Here is a 14,395-nt window from a genome sequence, read left to right on the forward strand (position 1 = left end):
CATCTTTCATCTTATTTTGTAAGTAACCTGCATAGATTTCTTTAGTGTGGCTTTTAAAAGCCAGTCCTTTAACTATGAAGCCTTTGTTTATTAATACACTTTCTATATTCTCTAAATGGATGCAATCATTGGGCTGGGTGGGACCTCCGGAGGTCTGGGGTTCATTATTCTCCCCCAAACTGCATCGTTCCTCCTACGCATTTGTCTAAAGACTCCACAATCCCATTGGGCAATTTATTCGAGGAGTTCTTTACCCCCAGGAACTGATTTCTAATGTCTAATGCAAGTCTTCCTGACTTCAGAACCTTAATTATTCGCAATGGGCCTGCTGAGCATACTTTGGCTCTTGCCCGAAATTCGTAACTAAAGTACTTGTAAATATTGTAAATTTTAATCTTTATATTGAATTAAAAGTTTCAGAAGGCAAATGTGAGTGCTTGCCTTTTTCTTACTGTTAGCTTTGTATGGAAGACTGAATCTGCTTTTAAAGCTTGCACAGTTCACGTTATGTTTATAGTGTATGCTTGAGCATTATTGAAAATGAACAAAAAACATGGTGGGAGATATATGTAGTGTGTGCGTGTGTAATTATATGTAGCCAGTTACTGTATTCTCCTTACCAGATGTATTAACATGTAGGAGAATTTGTTTTAAACTAAGGTTATTTTTCATTTGTCAAGATCTTCTTTGGGTGACATACCACTCACTCCAGGCAGCGGGGGAAGTCTGACTTTGACGACATGATTTGCGTCCATTTGTTCTGAAAGAGGTGTCTCTGCTGTACTCCAGTAGTTGATCTTGGAGAGGGATGAGGGCTGACACACAGGAGCTCTTCAAAGACTGATTCTGGCTACATCATTGGCTTTGCAGTTTCCTTTTTGCCCTTTGATGCTATTGACGTAGCCTGCAATAACTTCAGTCCAGTTCTATTGCTTCAGCCTGGGGACTCTCCTTATGTTCTTTTTAAAATGATGGACAAGGATTAGTCACACCATTTGAATGGATTCATTGCTACGGAGCAAGGAAAGCTGGGCTTCCTTGAGGCTCCTACTGATTATATGAAGTTTAAACAACCATAAAAATCTCATTTATGTGATGTTTACTTCTTAACAGTGAGCACATGCATTCTTATATATCTTGGAAATCAACTATTTGTCTTTATGTGTCATGCTAATTTACCCAAAAGAATGTAGACTACTGTTAGAAGAATTTTTCCCAGAATCGCAGAAGGGTAGGGGTTGGAAGGCACCTCTGGAGATCATCTTGTCCAACCCCCTGCTTGAGCAGGCACACCCAGAGCAGGGGGCACAGGACCATGTCCAGGTGGGTTCTGAATGTCTCCAGGGAAGGAGACTCCACACCCTCCCTGGGCAGCCTGTGCCGCTGCTCTGTCACCCGCACAGGAAAGAGGCTTTTTCTCATGTTTAAGTGGAACTTCCTGTGTTTCAATTTGTGCCCGTTGCCCCTTGTCTTGTTATTGGGCACTATTGAGAAAAGAGTATAGTCTCATCGTCCTGACACCCACTCTTCAGATATTTACAGGTATTGATGAAAAGCCCCCTCAGTCTTCTCCAGACTGAACAAACCCAGGTCTCTCAGCCTTTCCTCACAAGGGAGGTGCTCTCTGCTGGACTTGATCAAGCAGTTCCTTGTCCTTCTTAAACTGGGGGGCCCAAAACTGGACACAGTACTCAAAATGTGGTCTCACCAGGACAGAGTGGAGGGGGAGAATAACCTCCCTCGACCTGCTGGCCACACTCCTTTTAATGCAGCCCAGGATACCAGTGGCCTTCTTGGCCACAAGGGCACGTTGCTGACTCATGGTCACCTTGCTGTCCACCGGCACTCCCAGGTCCTTCTCAGCGGAGCCACTTTCCAGCAGGCCACTCCCCAGCCTGTACTGGTGCCTGGGGTTGTTCCTCCCCAGGTGCAGGACCTTGCACTGGCTTTTGTTGAATTTGTCTGTCAAATCTAGAATGTGCAATGTAAAAACATTTTCTACTCCTGATCAACATGTTTACTCCTTCCAAGTGACTTCTTATGGTTGAGTAGTGTCACCTCTGGGCTGATTCCAGTAAGAGCAGTCATACCTTAAGAATGTGGATTCTTTTAGAAATGGCTGTGCAGACTGAGCAGAGTCAGAACAAATGGAGGAACTTGAATCTATAACATGTCCGCATTAATTACTACATTTAAATTTATTATACAGACTCTGAGTTTTAGTAATGGATTAGGGTTTTTATTAACCTGTTATGAATTAATTACAGTTAAATAGTTTTCCTGAGGCTTTGGGGTTTTTTATCTCATTTGAACACAGCTCTCACCCTCGTGTTTTCTAACTTGCCCATTTGTGCAATTGGACAATGACAGGGTCATCTGAGCTGATCAGGCTCAAAACTAATTTTTCATCTATTTGAGGGCCAAGAAGTTTTCTTTTCTACTGTCCAGCCACAGCTTAAAAGAGGAAATGCATTACATCACATGCAGAGAAAACAAAGAGCAGACAAACCACGTGGCTCTGCCAGCCAGCTTGCCACGTGTTCTGCAAGATTAATCCTGCAGTTGTCGAATACTTGCAACGTGTGCAGTAGAGCAGTAAGCAGCAATGTAAAATCTCCTCTGGCCTTTTCCTATGCCGACACCTCTTGAGTAGCATGGACTCAAAAAGGTTGCTTAAACAACTTATGCCCCTTCAAAAACACCCTTCCACAAAAAGCGTGTAGAATCCTTTCAGACTGAAAATACAGAATGAAAAGAATAAAAATCTAATACGCTTTTTTTTTTTTCCCTGGGTATGACTGTTTTGTGTTACATTTTGGGGTTTTGAGTGTTTGGGGGTTGTTTTTTGCAAGTTAATTATAGGAAGGGTGGAGGGCATATGCAGTGCCATCCCAGAAGACAGGAACTGTATGTAGTGTTGTGTACTTTCTACTACCAGATTTGGTAGAGTTGAGGCCTATAACTACAGCCGTCATGATTATGCCCTGCTGCGAAGACGATTAAATGCAAGACAAATTATAACAGATGAGGTAGGGTTGCAAAATCTTGCCTGAATGGTTAGAGGATGGTGTTGGCACCTGGATCAAGGCAAAGAGGCAGAGAGCACCTTTGCTATTCCTCCATCCCTTTTCCATGCGGGTTCCTCCCAGGAAGCAGCCTGGCCTTGTATCAGGCATTAGTGTAGTACCTGTTGCTTCCCCCAAATCTGAATAGAAATTAGAACAAAACACTGTGGATTTGGGTGATTAATTACTGAGTGACTTTATCAACTGCTTCCAGGGTGTGCAGCAAAACTAGCATTTTATCTGAGAAATGCCAAATTTCATTTATTGTAAGAAAAAGAATGTGGAACAAAGATTTTTGGCAAACAAGCTTTGCTTGTTATGATACACAGGGAGATCTAAATTTTCTGGTTAAATGGCCACATTACAGTAAACTTGAAACTAACACCTCTGAGAAGTGTGAAAACCAGTTATGCTGAGCATGGAGGATTCTGTCCTGAAAAGCTCAGCACGCTGATTCCTGAGTGGCAGGAGACTGTATCCACACAAGATCTCAGACATTGTAATTAAAAAAAAAAAAAAAAGCTTGTAAAATGATGGCATGTTTACAAATTCAATGGTCATTTGGAGACGGTGGTGGTGGTGATTGTTGTTAAAATAGTGTCTTTTTCTGGAGTTCTCACCCTTGGATGATACAGAGAGGATACTGAGAATTTGAAAGACAATCACAGAACTGAGCCACCGGCTTGAAAGTGTGATGCTTACAAACTTCCACTTGCAGAAGAAATGAGTGAAAGGCAGGTTTCTTTTTTCTTTCTTTTTTTTTCCCTTGAGCCAGGGAAATCCCTGGAGCTTGCATCTTTCTAGGTTTTATTGTCCAAAGTAGCTACCAGAACCATTTGCTCCTTCTACAGCCCAAGCCTGGATCACAGATCTGGAGGCAGGCATCAGAGTTCCTTCCATCTCTTCCCCCAGTGCACATCTGCCAACCTCTCGTCCTTCTCGTACTGCGTGGTGAGTCAGCCTGGTGCGGTCTGTGGTCTGGACAGGGCTTCGGTGGTCAGGCACAGAAAGAGACTTCCAACCACTGCCTACAAGAAAAAGGAACACACAAGTCATATCCTGCCCACACTAGTAATATTTCAGGCATTGCCTCAGCTGCTCCTGGTTGCGGTGTGTCGGAGAGAGCGAGCATTGGCGCTACCAGGCTTTGAGCCTTACTTTCTTTACTTTATTAGGTGGACCAAGAAAGCAAGAGGAATGTTTGTGCTGTACCTTTCTAGGCTTATCTGTGGTTTCTGCTGGCTAAGTGATTACCTGGCGCCTTTCCTATACAATTAACATTACCTAAGCAAAACCAACAAACTATGGAGTATTAATTCCATGTGCCCCTAAGCTGGTGGGTTTTTGTCTGTAGGTGATTTGGTGAGGGACCCAGAACCTAAAGAAAAAGAGGTAATTTCTCAATGGGCTTAAACAAGCCATTTTGGGGTTTGGTATTACCTCGGTTCCTACTGAACGTTACTGTTGGTTACTAACTTCCTGGTGCAACTCAGTGCCTTACACATGGTTAAACAACTATTGTATGTGCAAATAATGATTTGCTATGCAGCGAGCCTTCAGCAGATCATCTTTAATGCCTCGCTATTGAGGTGCAGCTGTGGCATTGGGAATTTCAAACTGTAATCTTTAAAATCTTGACCCAAGCCCTTTAAGAGTGAGAGCTGAACAGTTTGTACCTGCGGGCAGAAAGCAGCGAAGGCACGCACTGCGCGGTGAGGTGCGCCTTGCTTCCTCAGAAACTTCTCTATAAGAACCCATGTGATGCAACGCCTCTTCCCTGAAGGGCAGGGGGAAAAAGTCCCTCCTGTCTGACTGTGGGTGACTGTGGGGTTTTTCTTGGGTTTTATTTTCCTTTTTTTTTTTTTTTTTTTGTATTTGTGTAGTGATTCATTTTCCCAGTCCCTCCTGAGCTGGTGAAGGGCCATCCTGCCACACATGGCACACCCAAAAAGGCTGAAGGAGTGGGGTCCCTTCAGCCGGGAGAGATAATGGCTGGGGAGGGGATCTAATGACAGTTGCCAGCTATATAAACACTTGCAGAAAAGGCAGGCTTTTCTCCGAGGCCTCCAATCAGAACACAAAAAGCAGCTGTCATAAGTTGCAACGGGGGAATCCTACTGAGATATATGGGGGAAAAACTCACATGGGAAGTGGTTAAGTGTGGGATAACACTGCCATTAGCCCTGCACTGAGCACTAAGCTGGTTCAGATGCCCTCCAAAGCCTCCTCCCAAGGCAAGTTTTTCTGTGAGTCTGTGCTGGCAGCTTAGAAGGGTTCTGAAGTTCTGAACTAAAACAGTTGAAATGAAAAAGTTCTCATGCCCACAGTTTTATGTTAGTTCACAGAAACATCAGTACTGCTGTATCACAAAGGTTTAGATCACAAAGATGCTTCAGTATGAGCTAGTAGCATAACTACTTATGTGGACTCTGCTGGGGAAAGTAATACGTTTTCCTTTTCCATTTCTTCATAAAGCATTGTTCAGCATATTTGTAAACAATATTTTTTTAGAAGTTCTCATTTGTATTTTAAGTAGCATTGCAGTGCACATCATCCTATAGTATTCCTCAACTCTTCACTTTTTAAATGTACCATACATGTGTTCTATGAAACTCAGGATGTGTATGTATCTACCTGTCTGTACAGGTGTGTGTGGGTAGCTGGTACTTGTTTGACTGTAGCTGTTTTCACACAAAGCACTGAAGAAGCATGACTGAAGTTGATGAGTAGGACAATATTACAGATGCTAATAACCCCAGGATTACCAGTGGCTGTTCCAATAATCACAAAAATTGTGTGAAGAGTTACCAGTTACTTCAGACTGCCAAGCCCAATCGCAGATAAAGCGCTATCAGAGTGCAGAATGCAGAAAACCCCGAGTATTTTCATGGGATAGGCATTTTTTCCCTGTTTCATCACGTGGCAGAGCAGCCTTTTCTGAGCAAAACCCACCGGCGCCGGGCAGGCTGGCCCTCAGCTCTGCATTCATAGGAGGAACCGCTATCAAAAGAGATTTTGGCAAAGCTCCATGCTCCAGCTCCTGGCAATGGGCTGTTACACAGGATACGGGAAGGTGTGTTGGTACAATTCAAGTAAGCAAATACACAATCTATGACTAAACTTTGATGACATTTCTGTCTGGTGATTGGTTTAAAAAAGTTCCCTATTCTTGCACTTGAGCTCATACAACATGATGAAATACTAACTGCATTTGGTGTGGGGAACTACTTAAAGGTCATTGGATTTTGAAAACTGAAAATTGGTGTTAGTGAAACTGGTAGATAAAAAATTCACAGCTGGTGATGGCAGGGTGGCCTTTCCACCTTCTGCCTTCATTCTGGTTTTTTTTCCTCTGCATTTCTTCTCAGTTCTTTAATTCCCTTAATTGCATTAACTAGTTAATTATTCAAAGCTATACAACTAGCATTTTAATATATCTGCTGCAGGTTTGGTCCTTGGATAGTGAGGTATAGATGATCAGGTGAACTGAGAGCCTATGCCCATTAATCTGAGCGAGGCTGGCTTCTTGATTAGATGATGTTCAGTTTGCTGAGTATAACTGGTTGCCTTTAAATAAAAAAAAAAGCCTTTATTTGAACCAGAGCTTGCACTTTTCTGACCTGACAGGTGTTTTTCTTCCACCTTTTCCCAAAGTAAAGATGACTGTTAGGCAGACAGGTAGCCTTCACATCCATTATTTCTTTGGTGGGCATCATTACTTAGTGCTGTGCTACGTCATACAAAATTTGGGTTTTCTCTATTTGTCAATGTGAGCTTGCAAAAGGAGAATGCATCCTGGCTTTTGCCCAGATGCACCGGTGCATGAGTGGCAAAGTACACGTGGATGTCAGCACCGGGGAGCTTTCGGGGAGGGAGGAGCGAGGGTCAAGGCTGGGCAGGAGGGCCAGCAGGCTCCCAGCTGCCTCCGGCGGCACCGCATCCGTTGCCAGCAACCGACTCAGCTGAGCTTTCCACATATCCCAGGAGCACAAAACCTGGCTCCCACTGGGCAGGCGCACACATGGCATTAAAGTATTTACTAACACAAAGCGAGATCGCTTTCTCCGGGGTTCCCCGGCATCCCCAGCCCTGGGGTCAGGCTCACAGGGATGCGCACATTGGAAAGGCAGGACTCGGAGGACAGTGGTGACAAATGTCAATATTTGTGCAGGCAGCATCGTGGCACACCCGCACCAGTCTGGGCATATGATTCCTGGCAGTCTGAAAGTCCAACATAGAGTGGCACTTTGGCCCAATGGGCTGGGCTTGCCTTCCCGTCCCTGCCTAGAGGCTGGCAGTGCTGCAGCTGCCCCAGCCCCTGAGCATCTCTGCAGAGCCAGCGTGGTGTGGACGTGCTGCCCAACAGCACGGCTGACAGCAGGTTCATGGCCCCTCGATCCTCCAATGATATAATCCTAAATGACATCCTGCCGTGAACATACCTGCAAACTACATCCGCTTGTATTTGACCCGAAGACAGGCCACCAAATCAGATGACATCCCGTGGGTAGGTCTTTTACCTGTTTGCAGCAAAATTTCTTGTGTTCTTCAGCTCCGAGAGACTAGCAAGCTGATAAATAAATAAATAAATAAATAAAATTAATAAAATAAAAATCTTAGCGTGGCAAGCACGCAAGCTTGTGTGACAAATTTATGGGATAAAGCAATATTACCAGACATCATTTGGGAATTAGTGCCTAAAAAAGAAAGGACTTTTTCATGCTGGGTTGCTTCGTAATTAGTTCCAAACTTCAGAGTGACCACAGCTGCCAAGTAAGAAAAATTGCTTGTGTTTAATTTAGAGCAACTCTCGTGTTTTTCAGCCAGATTAAACCAAAGCCAAACTGGGGATTTTGGAAACTGTTAAAAATAAGGGGAACTCTGGAGTGTTTAACAATTACTTCCTTATAAGACATGCCCAAGAGGAAGAGAGATGCTCTTCTGTCATGGAACTGCTCTCCTAAGCATGAAGGGGATCACGCTTTCCTCCCTCTGCTTACTGATGCACCTGCTTCAGGATGAGATAACTAGTAAGTAAAGGCTTTCTGCTCTTTTCCTTTGTCGGGAGAGGGGTGCTGGCTCTGTTACTGAATCTCTGAATGAGTCAAGAAATCTCTGGGTCTTTTGGTGGGTTTCAAAAGTCCAGTCACTTCCAAATCAGTCTGTTATTTTTCTTTTCAAGATTCTGAAATGCAGATAAAACAAGCATGTTGCCCACTAAATTTACTCCTGGCTGTACTACTAGTTTCAGTTCAACTAGTACAAGTCTTATCTGATTCTGTGATATGCCAGGGATAAAGCTGCAGCCATCTGGGTCACAAAACCCAGAAAAATGTTAGGATTTGGATGCTTCAGAGATAATAGATGATTCTGCCATCAGTAACCATCGCAGTTTGAAAACAGATTATCTTGAAAATTGTCAGGCAGTTTTTTTCTGGTAGCGCAGACTGGAAAAGCGGTGAATGTCAGGTTATTTTTTATTAGGCAAGAGCTCATAAACATGGCTGTGTCAACAGCTGAAACAGCTATAATCACTGCAGGTTAAAGCTGAGATTTGGAAGAAAGAGCACTCGCCTTTAACTGCTGATGGGGCTGCTTACTGCAGGCTCTGTGAATTGATCCAAAGGGTTTGTTTCCTGGGATGTGCATCAGGCATGTTTCACAGCAGTAAACTCACTAAGGAAAAATGAAACAAACAAACAAACAAACAAAAAAAACCCCAAACATAAAAGTGTTCCTTTAATAATACTAAATGTGTTTGTTCTGTAACTGCTAGATCTGAGCACTGTGACTTGCAAAACTGTGGACATGAGATCCAGGAGATTTAATTTCCCTGCAGTCTACTAGTCATGAAACAAAATGAGCTGCAGCAATACTCCCCGATTTCAATACAGAGGAGCATGTCTGTGACAAACACATTATGTTATCACTCCTTATTATTTGCAGCAATTTTAGTTTTGGAAAACCGAGAACTGCAAGATTTGATTAAGCCACAGAAGGTAGAGTTTCATTCGTTAAACTTCAACACCACTTTGCATTGGCAGCCTGGGAGGGCCAGCGAGGCAAGAGACACGGTCTACTTTGTGCAGTATAAAGTGTAAGTACCAGGGAAACTCCAGCCTCCCACTGGACTGGGGCCCATTCCTTTGGCACGTCAAAAGGATTTCTCAGGTGACACGGGATTCCCCATTCCCGGGGAACAGCCACGTCCTGCTTGGCTGCCAGCTCTCGGTTGTTGCTGCGCTTACCAACAGCCCGTAAGGTGCAGCTGAACAGCCCGAGTGAGGCAGGGAACAAACATCTCCGGCAATATGCTCTGCACCATAGCATTGCAGAAAAATGTAGTTTGCAGGGGACCTCTGGAGGTCACCAGGTCCAACCATCTGCCTGAAGCGGGTCTAGCTATGTCAGCTACTTCTGCAATAGGGCATTTAAGGTATTTCCGTGGCCCACCTTGCCCACGACAGCGCCGCTGGGTGCCTCGCACAGCAAATAAGGCAGCGCTATGGACCGGTCCTCAGAGGCAGTACAGTCCCATCCCTGGCAGACCTGGTGAGCACCTGAAATCACTATTGCCTTTGAGAAATTAGCTGATGGAAACTGGCATTCTGCACATCATTGAACACCCTGGCTAAGCCAAAGCTCTCCTGCCTCTCTAAGGGGAAAGTCTGTGGTGGCTTCCTACAGGGCTGATCACCCATGTCTCTGCTTTAGGTTTCTTTCAAAAAAGACAGAAAACTGTAGCTCCCAAACACCCATGAAATCAATCTTCCCAGTCATCAAATCGAAGGGAGCTAATTTCCACAGCAGAACGCTTGTCAATACCGCTGAGTTAAAACAGACGGTTAAAAATCTATACAGACCCAGCTGGCGCTAGCTAAAGCTTACATCCTTCCTTCTCTTTTTTCCATAGGTATGGGCAGAGCACGTGGCAAAACAAAGATGACTGCTGGGGGATTCAAAACCATGTCTGTGACCTAACGAATGAGACCTCTGACATCCAAGAGCCTTACTATGGCAGAGTGAAAGCCGCATCAGCTGGAGTCTATTCCAACTGGAGCCTCAGCTGTAGATTCACTCCCTGGCGAGAAAGTAAGTGCAAACATATGGGTCTCTCTGAGAAAGGAATTGGATTTTCTGTGGCGTGGAATACATAATTTCTGCTCACAATTTGCAAACATGAGTAATCCTTTCCTAGCTATGAAGCCGTACCAAAAGAAGTTGTGAGTCAATAGCTCTCAGATGAAGTAGTGTGATGAAATAATTTTCCCCATACTTGAAAGCCAACCAACTATAGATAAGCAGCCACTCATCAGTAATTAGGGGATCAGAAGTGCCAGGCTCCTTTTAACTCAACCTCTTCCTCAAGGCATGGAACTACAAAAATCATTTTCAACAGTTTTTGGAGCTGCTGCAAGGACTGGACACAAAGTGGAAAAGAAGGAAACAGTCTCTGCTTGGGGGGGGAAAGGGAGGTGAGAGCCAAGAGCTGTGTGGCCACCGTTCTTCTCACATTTATGTGTTTCCTGACTGCAGTGTATTTAGAAAGGACACACTCAAAGCTTTTAGTTATTACAATTGTTATAATGCCAGAGGATGTTAGAAATTGGAGGACTGTCAAAACAGTGCAGTACCAGTGTACCTACCAGTACGATCCCCATGAATTAACTAGTTTTCCCTGGTCAATGCAAATTTAAATGTGAATGTCAATGTAGGTCACTTCACAGCCCTGAAGTGCAAACTACCTTGAGCCCCCTGCACAGATGAAACCACAAGCTCTGACATAAAGCAGTACCTTGCAGCAGCAACAGTCCATCTTGCCCTGTGCCACCTCCTCCTCCTGGAGAGATGCACAGGGCAGCTGCTGGCCTGTCTCCCCACATCTGGGACTACATACACAGGTATGCCAGCACTAGCTTGAACCCTTAGCTGTTTCTAACTAAGCAGATTGAAAAAAAAAAATTGAAAGGAAAAATTGAAGCTGCATCCTTGGCATAACTGAAATGGTTCAAATAACTATTTTATGTAGTCAATGTAGTAGTTATGTAGGGCGGGGGGGGAGGATCTGGGCAAAGACTCTAAAGCATTTTGCTTGACCAGCCTGCAGTCAGCAACATGCAGCTCTGAGAGATTTCAAAAAGTTTGGCTTAAAGATAGGTTTACCAACACAGGAAACGTCATCCCCAAAATGTCCCAAGCAATAACCCCCAAAAAGTAAGAATTTACAAAGCAGCACATTAAGAGTGAATACAGCATAATATATTTTTGGTAACAGGAACATTAGATTGTTGAATGGATTCCAATTGCATTATGTGAAACATTATTTATAAGCTATGATTGTGTTCATAGCTTTGGTTTTTTTCCTTAGCTATGATAGGACCTCCAACTGTGACTGTGGTTCATAGCAACAAGTCCGTAATACTAAAGCTCCAGGCTCCACATTCTCCTTATAAAAGGAGGAGAGGCAGCAAGATACCCATGACTAATTATTATGATCTGCTATATCAAGTCTTCATAATTAACAACTTGCTAAATGAGGTAAGTGCATATTCAAACACGAACCTTTTACCGTCAAAAATCCAGGAAAGTATGGGCACACCATTCTAGTTTTACAGTTGAAACAGTCTTCTGGGATTGTGAGAACATCAACGACTGTGCAAGTATTTGAAAACAAAGAAGGCTTATTTTTCAGGAGTTGAATGGGATTGAATTGAGTTGTAATTCCTCCCTTTACTCTTTTCCATCAACTTAGTATTTCATACTCTAAGACCTAGATTAAAAAACTGGGACAGGAGGGTAATCTTGGGGGGGTGGTGGTGTTGTCTTTAAAAATCATAAATAAATTATTAATGCTATTCACTTTGTGCAAGTCCACATGCTGCTCTGCATCCTCTGTTCTTATCAAACTTCACTCACAGACACATTTGCTAGGGTAATGTGCTTGACTGGCTGTTTTTACTCCACTCTGTCTGAAGCAACACAGAGTCCTGGTGTATGAAGGAAAAGACAAGGTTATTAAAATAGAAGATTTGAGGCCTGGAGTCAGCTACTGCATCACGGCTAAAACATACGTGCCAATGCTGGACCGTAGCAGTGTCTACAGCAGCAGGCAGTGCACTGTGCTGCAGTGACAGGGCTGGCAGCTCTGCAACAGGTAAGCCACCAGCTGAAACTGAGATGACTCTGGAAGTCAAGAGCTATCCCCTCACCAAAGGCAGATACTCTCCAACAGGAGACAAAAAAGGTGTGACATACAAACTGCCATCCCATATGGCAACATTAACCAGAGTTCTTACATCATCTCAGCTAGTTTCACGCCATGTAAGAATGATATGTCCAAGGAGATTAGAGGAATGTCATGGATAATTCTTTGCATGCTGGCATAGACCTCAGAAACATCTCCCTCTTCCCTTTCTTTAAACAGTTATACATAGTATTGCTTTAAGCAGTTTTTATTGCTATCAAGTAATAATTAACTAGGAAAATGAATGACCTCCAACTTTATAAATGTGCAATTCTGCTGCAAGCTTTGCAATTATGGCCAGGAATTTATCTGATGTATTTAATTCAAATAAGCCTGTCCCCTTTTCATGGCCATTCTTCAGAAGTAATGTATTTTAAAAAAAAATAAATTCAATTATCAAATTTCATGAGTTTCCATGGGCCAAAATGCAAGAGTTACCTCAATTAGCTGATCTGAAAAATCTGTTTGTTTACTTACCTCAATCACTGGTCTATCTTCCCGTATCATGTGCCCAGCAGAGAGATTTACCATCAATCTTGCCTTGCAGGTACCAAGGCACAGAGTGTAAAAAGACCTAAGCCAAAGCTGACTTCAGCGTCACTGGCCTTAGCAAGCTCAGATTTGAACTGTCCTTCTGTTCTTGGTTCAGTACCCTAACTACAAAAGATTTTCTTTCTTCTGCTTCACAATATGATGCATAATGTTGATCTCTCCTGGGTCTTGGTCAGTGGGTTTAGGCTAAGGAGAGAGCTAGTTTCTAGGTGTTTTTCCTGCATTTTTGCTGGCTTTCCCAGTACTGTAAAAGGCTGGAAGCTCAGGGTAGAGCTGGACTTCTGAACAACCTGCAGAGGTACAGGAGGGATGCAGGCAAATGGCATGTGTTGCATTTTCAGTTAAATTGAATACTATCCAGCTTAAATGTGCAGTCTAGCAGCAATTCTCTTTCTCTTCCCAGTTACAGTGATCATGGCGGAAGATGCCTCCCATCACAGGTCCAGCTCTAAATCAACATATGTGGTCTATGTCTGCAATGCATACTTGGATACTTCCTAAATTAACTTTTGCTGCATTAAATGATTCGATTAATCACAATCATTTTATGCTACACAAAGGCCAAGGATCCTCTGCATGTCCTATATTACAGTTTACGATGGTATATATTTACATTTACAAAGGAAACAGTCTTGTAATATCTATATAAAAAAAGCCCACGCAAAATGCACTTGTGAAAATATCCGTAAGACTGTTTCCAGGGTTTTATCATTTTAAGCTATGGGATTAAAATACAATTTATAAAATATAAATTTCAGATATTTTATTTCTTCTAGAACAAAGGTTTGCAACAGAAGATGAAAAAAGTGTCCTTTCTTTAAAATAAGAACTGTACAGTACAGGAGTATACCCCACACTCACAATGTCTTCCTCGTGCCCTCAACATAGTGTTTCTGGTAGTGAAACCAGTATGTGATTAGGCAGGAGCTCATTTAAACTGAAACAGAAAAGATCCTCACTTTCAGTTAGTGACAGACAGTTCAAGGGAAGAGACCTCTAATTCAACCATTTCACAGTAAATGATGAACAAATGCTGACCATCACCTGTGACTTCTAATGATTTTACTCCTACTAGTATATATCATCTCACAAGGGAAAAGATTTCTTGGGGAAGGCCTGGGTAGATATCCACTAAGCCATGGCAGGATGGAGAGGTGAAGTGGCTTTTCCAGATCTCCAAGGTCTGTAAGTAGTGAGAATCTTAATACTTAACTGCATTCTCCTATTGCAAATTGAATGAGAGGAGGTGAGGGTGTACCAGACACAGGAGGCCAAAGCAAGCCCCGGGAAAAATGGAGCTCCCTAATCACTATCCACTTTTCCCTTAATTCATGAGCACAAAGGTGGGTCGCTTCAGTTTAAGTAACAGACCTTGAGTTCACTTAAGCCACATCCAAAGCATTTTTCATGGTCTGTCACTAACGCCTCACCTGGAGGCAGCACCGCCCAGAGCTGCACCAGGGCACTGGGCATAGGCATTTGGGAGGAGGCTGTGCTTAAGTAAGTGAATGCTGGTTGCTCTTGCCTTTACCAA

At 43.3% G+C, this 14,395-nt stretch overlaps 1 protein-coding gene across 1 annotated transcript; it reads left to right on the forward strand.

The window, feature by feature from the left end:
• Positions 1–6,111: 6,111 nt before the first annotated feature.
• Positions 6,112–12,196, forward strand: IL22RA2 (interleukin 22 receptor subunit alpha 2). The gene is made up of 5 exons (XM_064448552.1): positions 6,112–6,157; positions 9,012–9,162; positions 9,979–10,157; positions 11,434–11,603; positions 12,041–12,196. The coding sequence occupies exons 1-5, from the start codon at positions 6,112–6,114 to the stop codon at positions 12,194–12,196; spliced, it is 702 nt and encodes a 233-aa protein (XP_064304622.1).
• The last annotated feature ends 2,199 nt before the right edge of the window (positions 12,197–14,395 follow it).

The sequence above is a fragment of the Phalacrocorax carbo genome, chromosome 3 (assembly GCF_963921805.1).
Source record: "Phalacrocorax carbo chromosome 3, bPhaCar2.1, whole genome shotgun sequence".
In the NCBI taxonomy this organism is placed as follows: domain Eukaryota; kingdom Metazoa; phylum Chordata; class Aves; order Suliformes; family Phalacrocoracidae; genus Phalacrocorax; species Phalacrocorax carbo.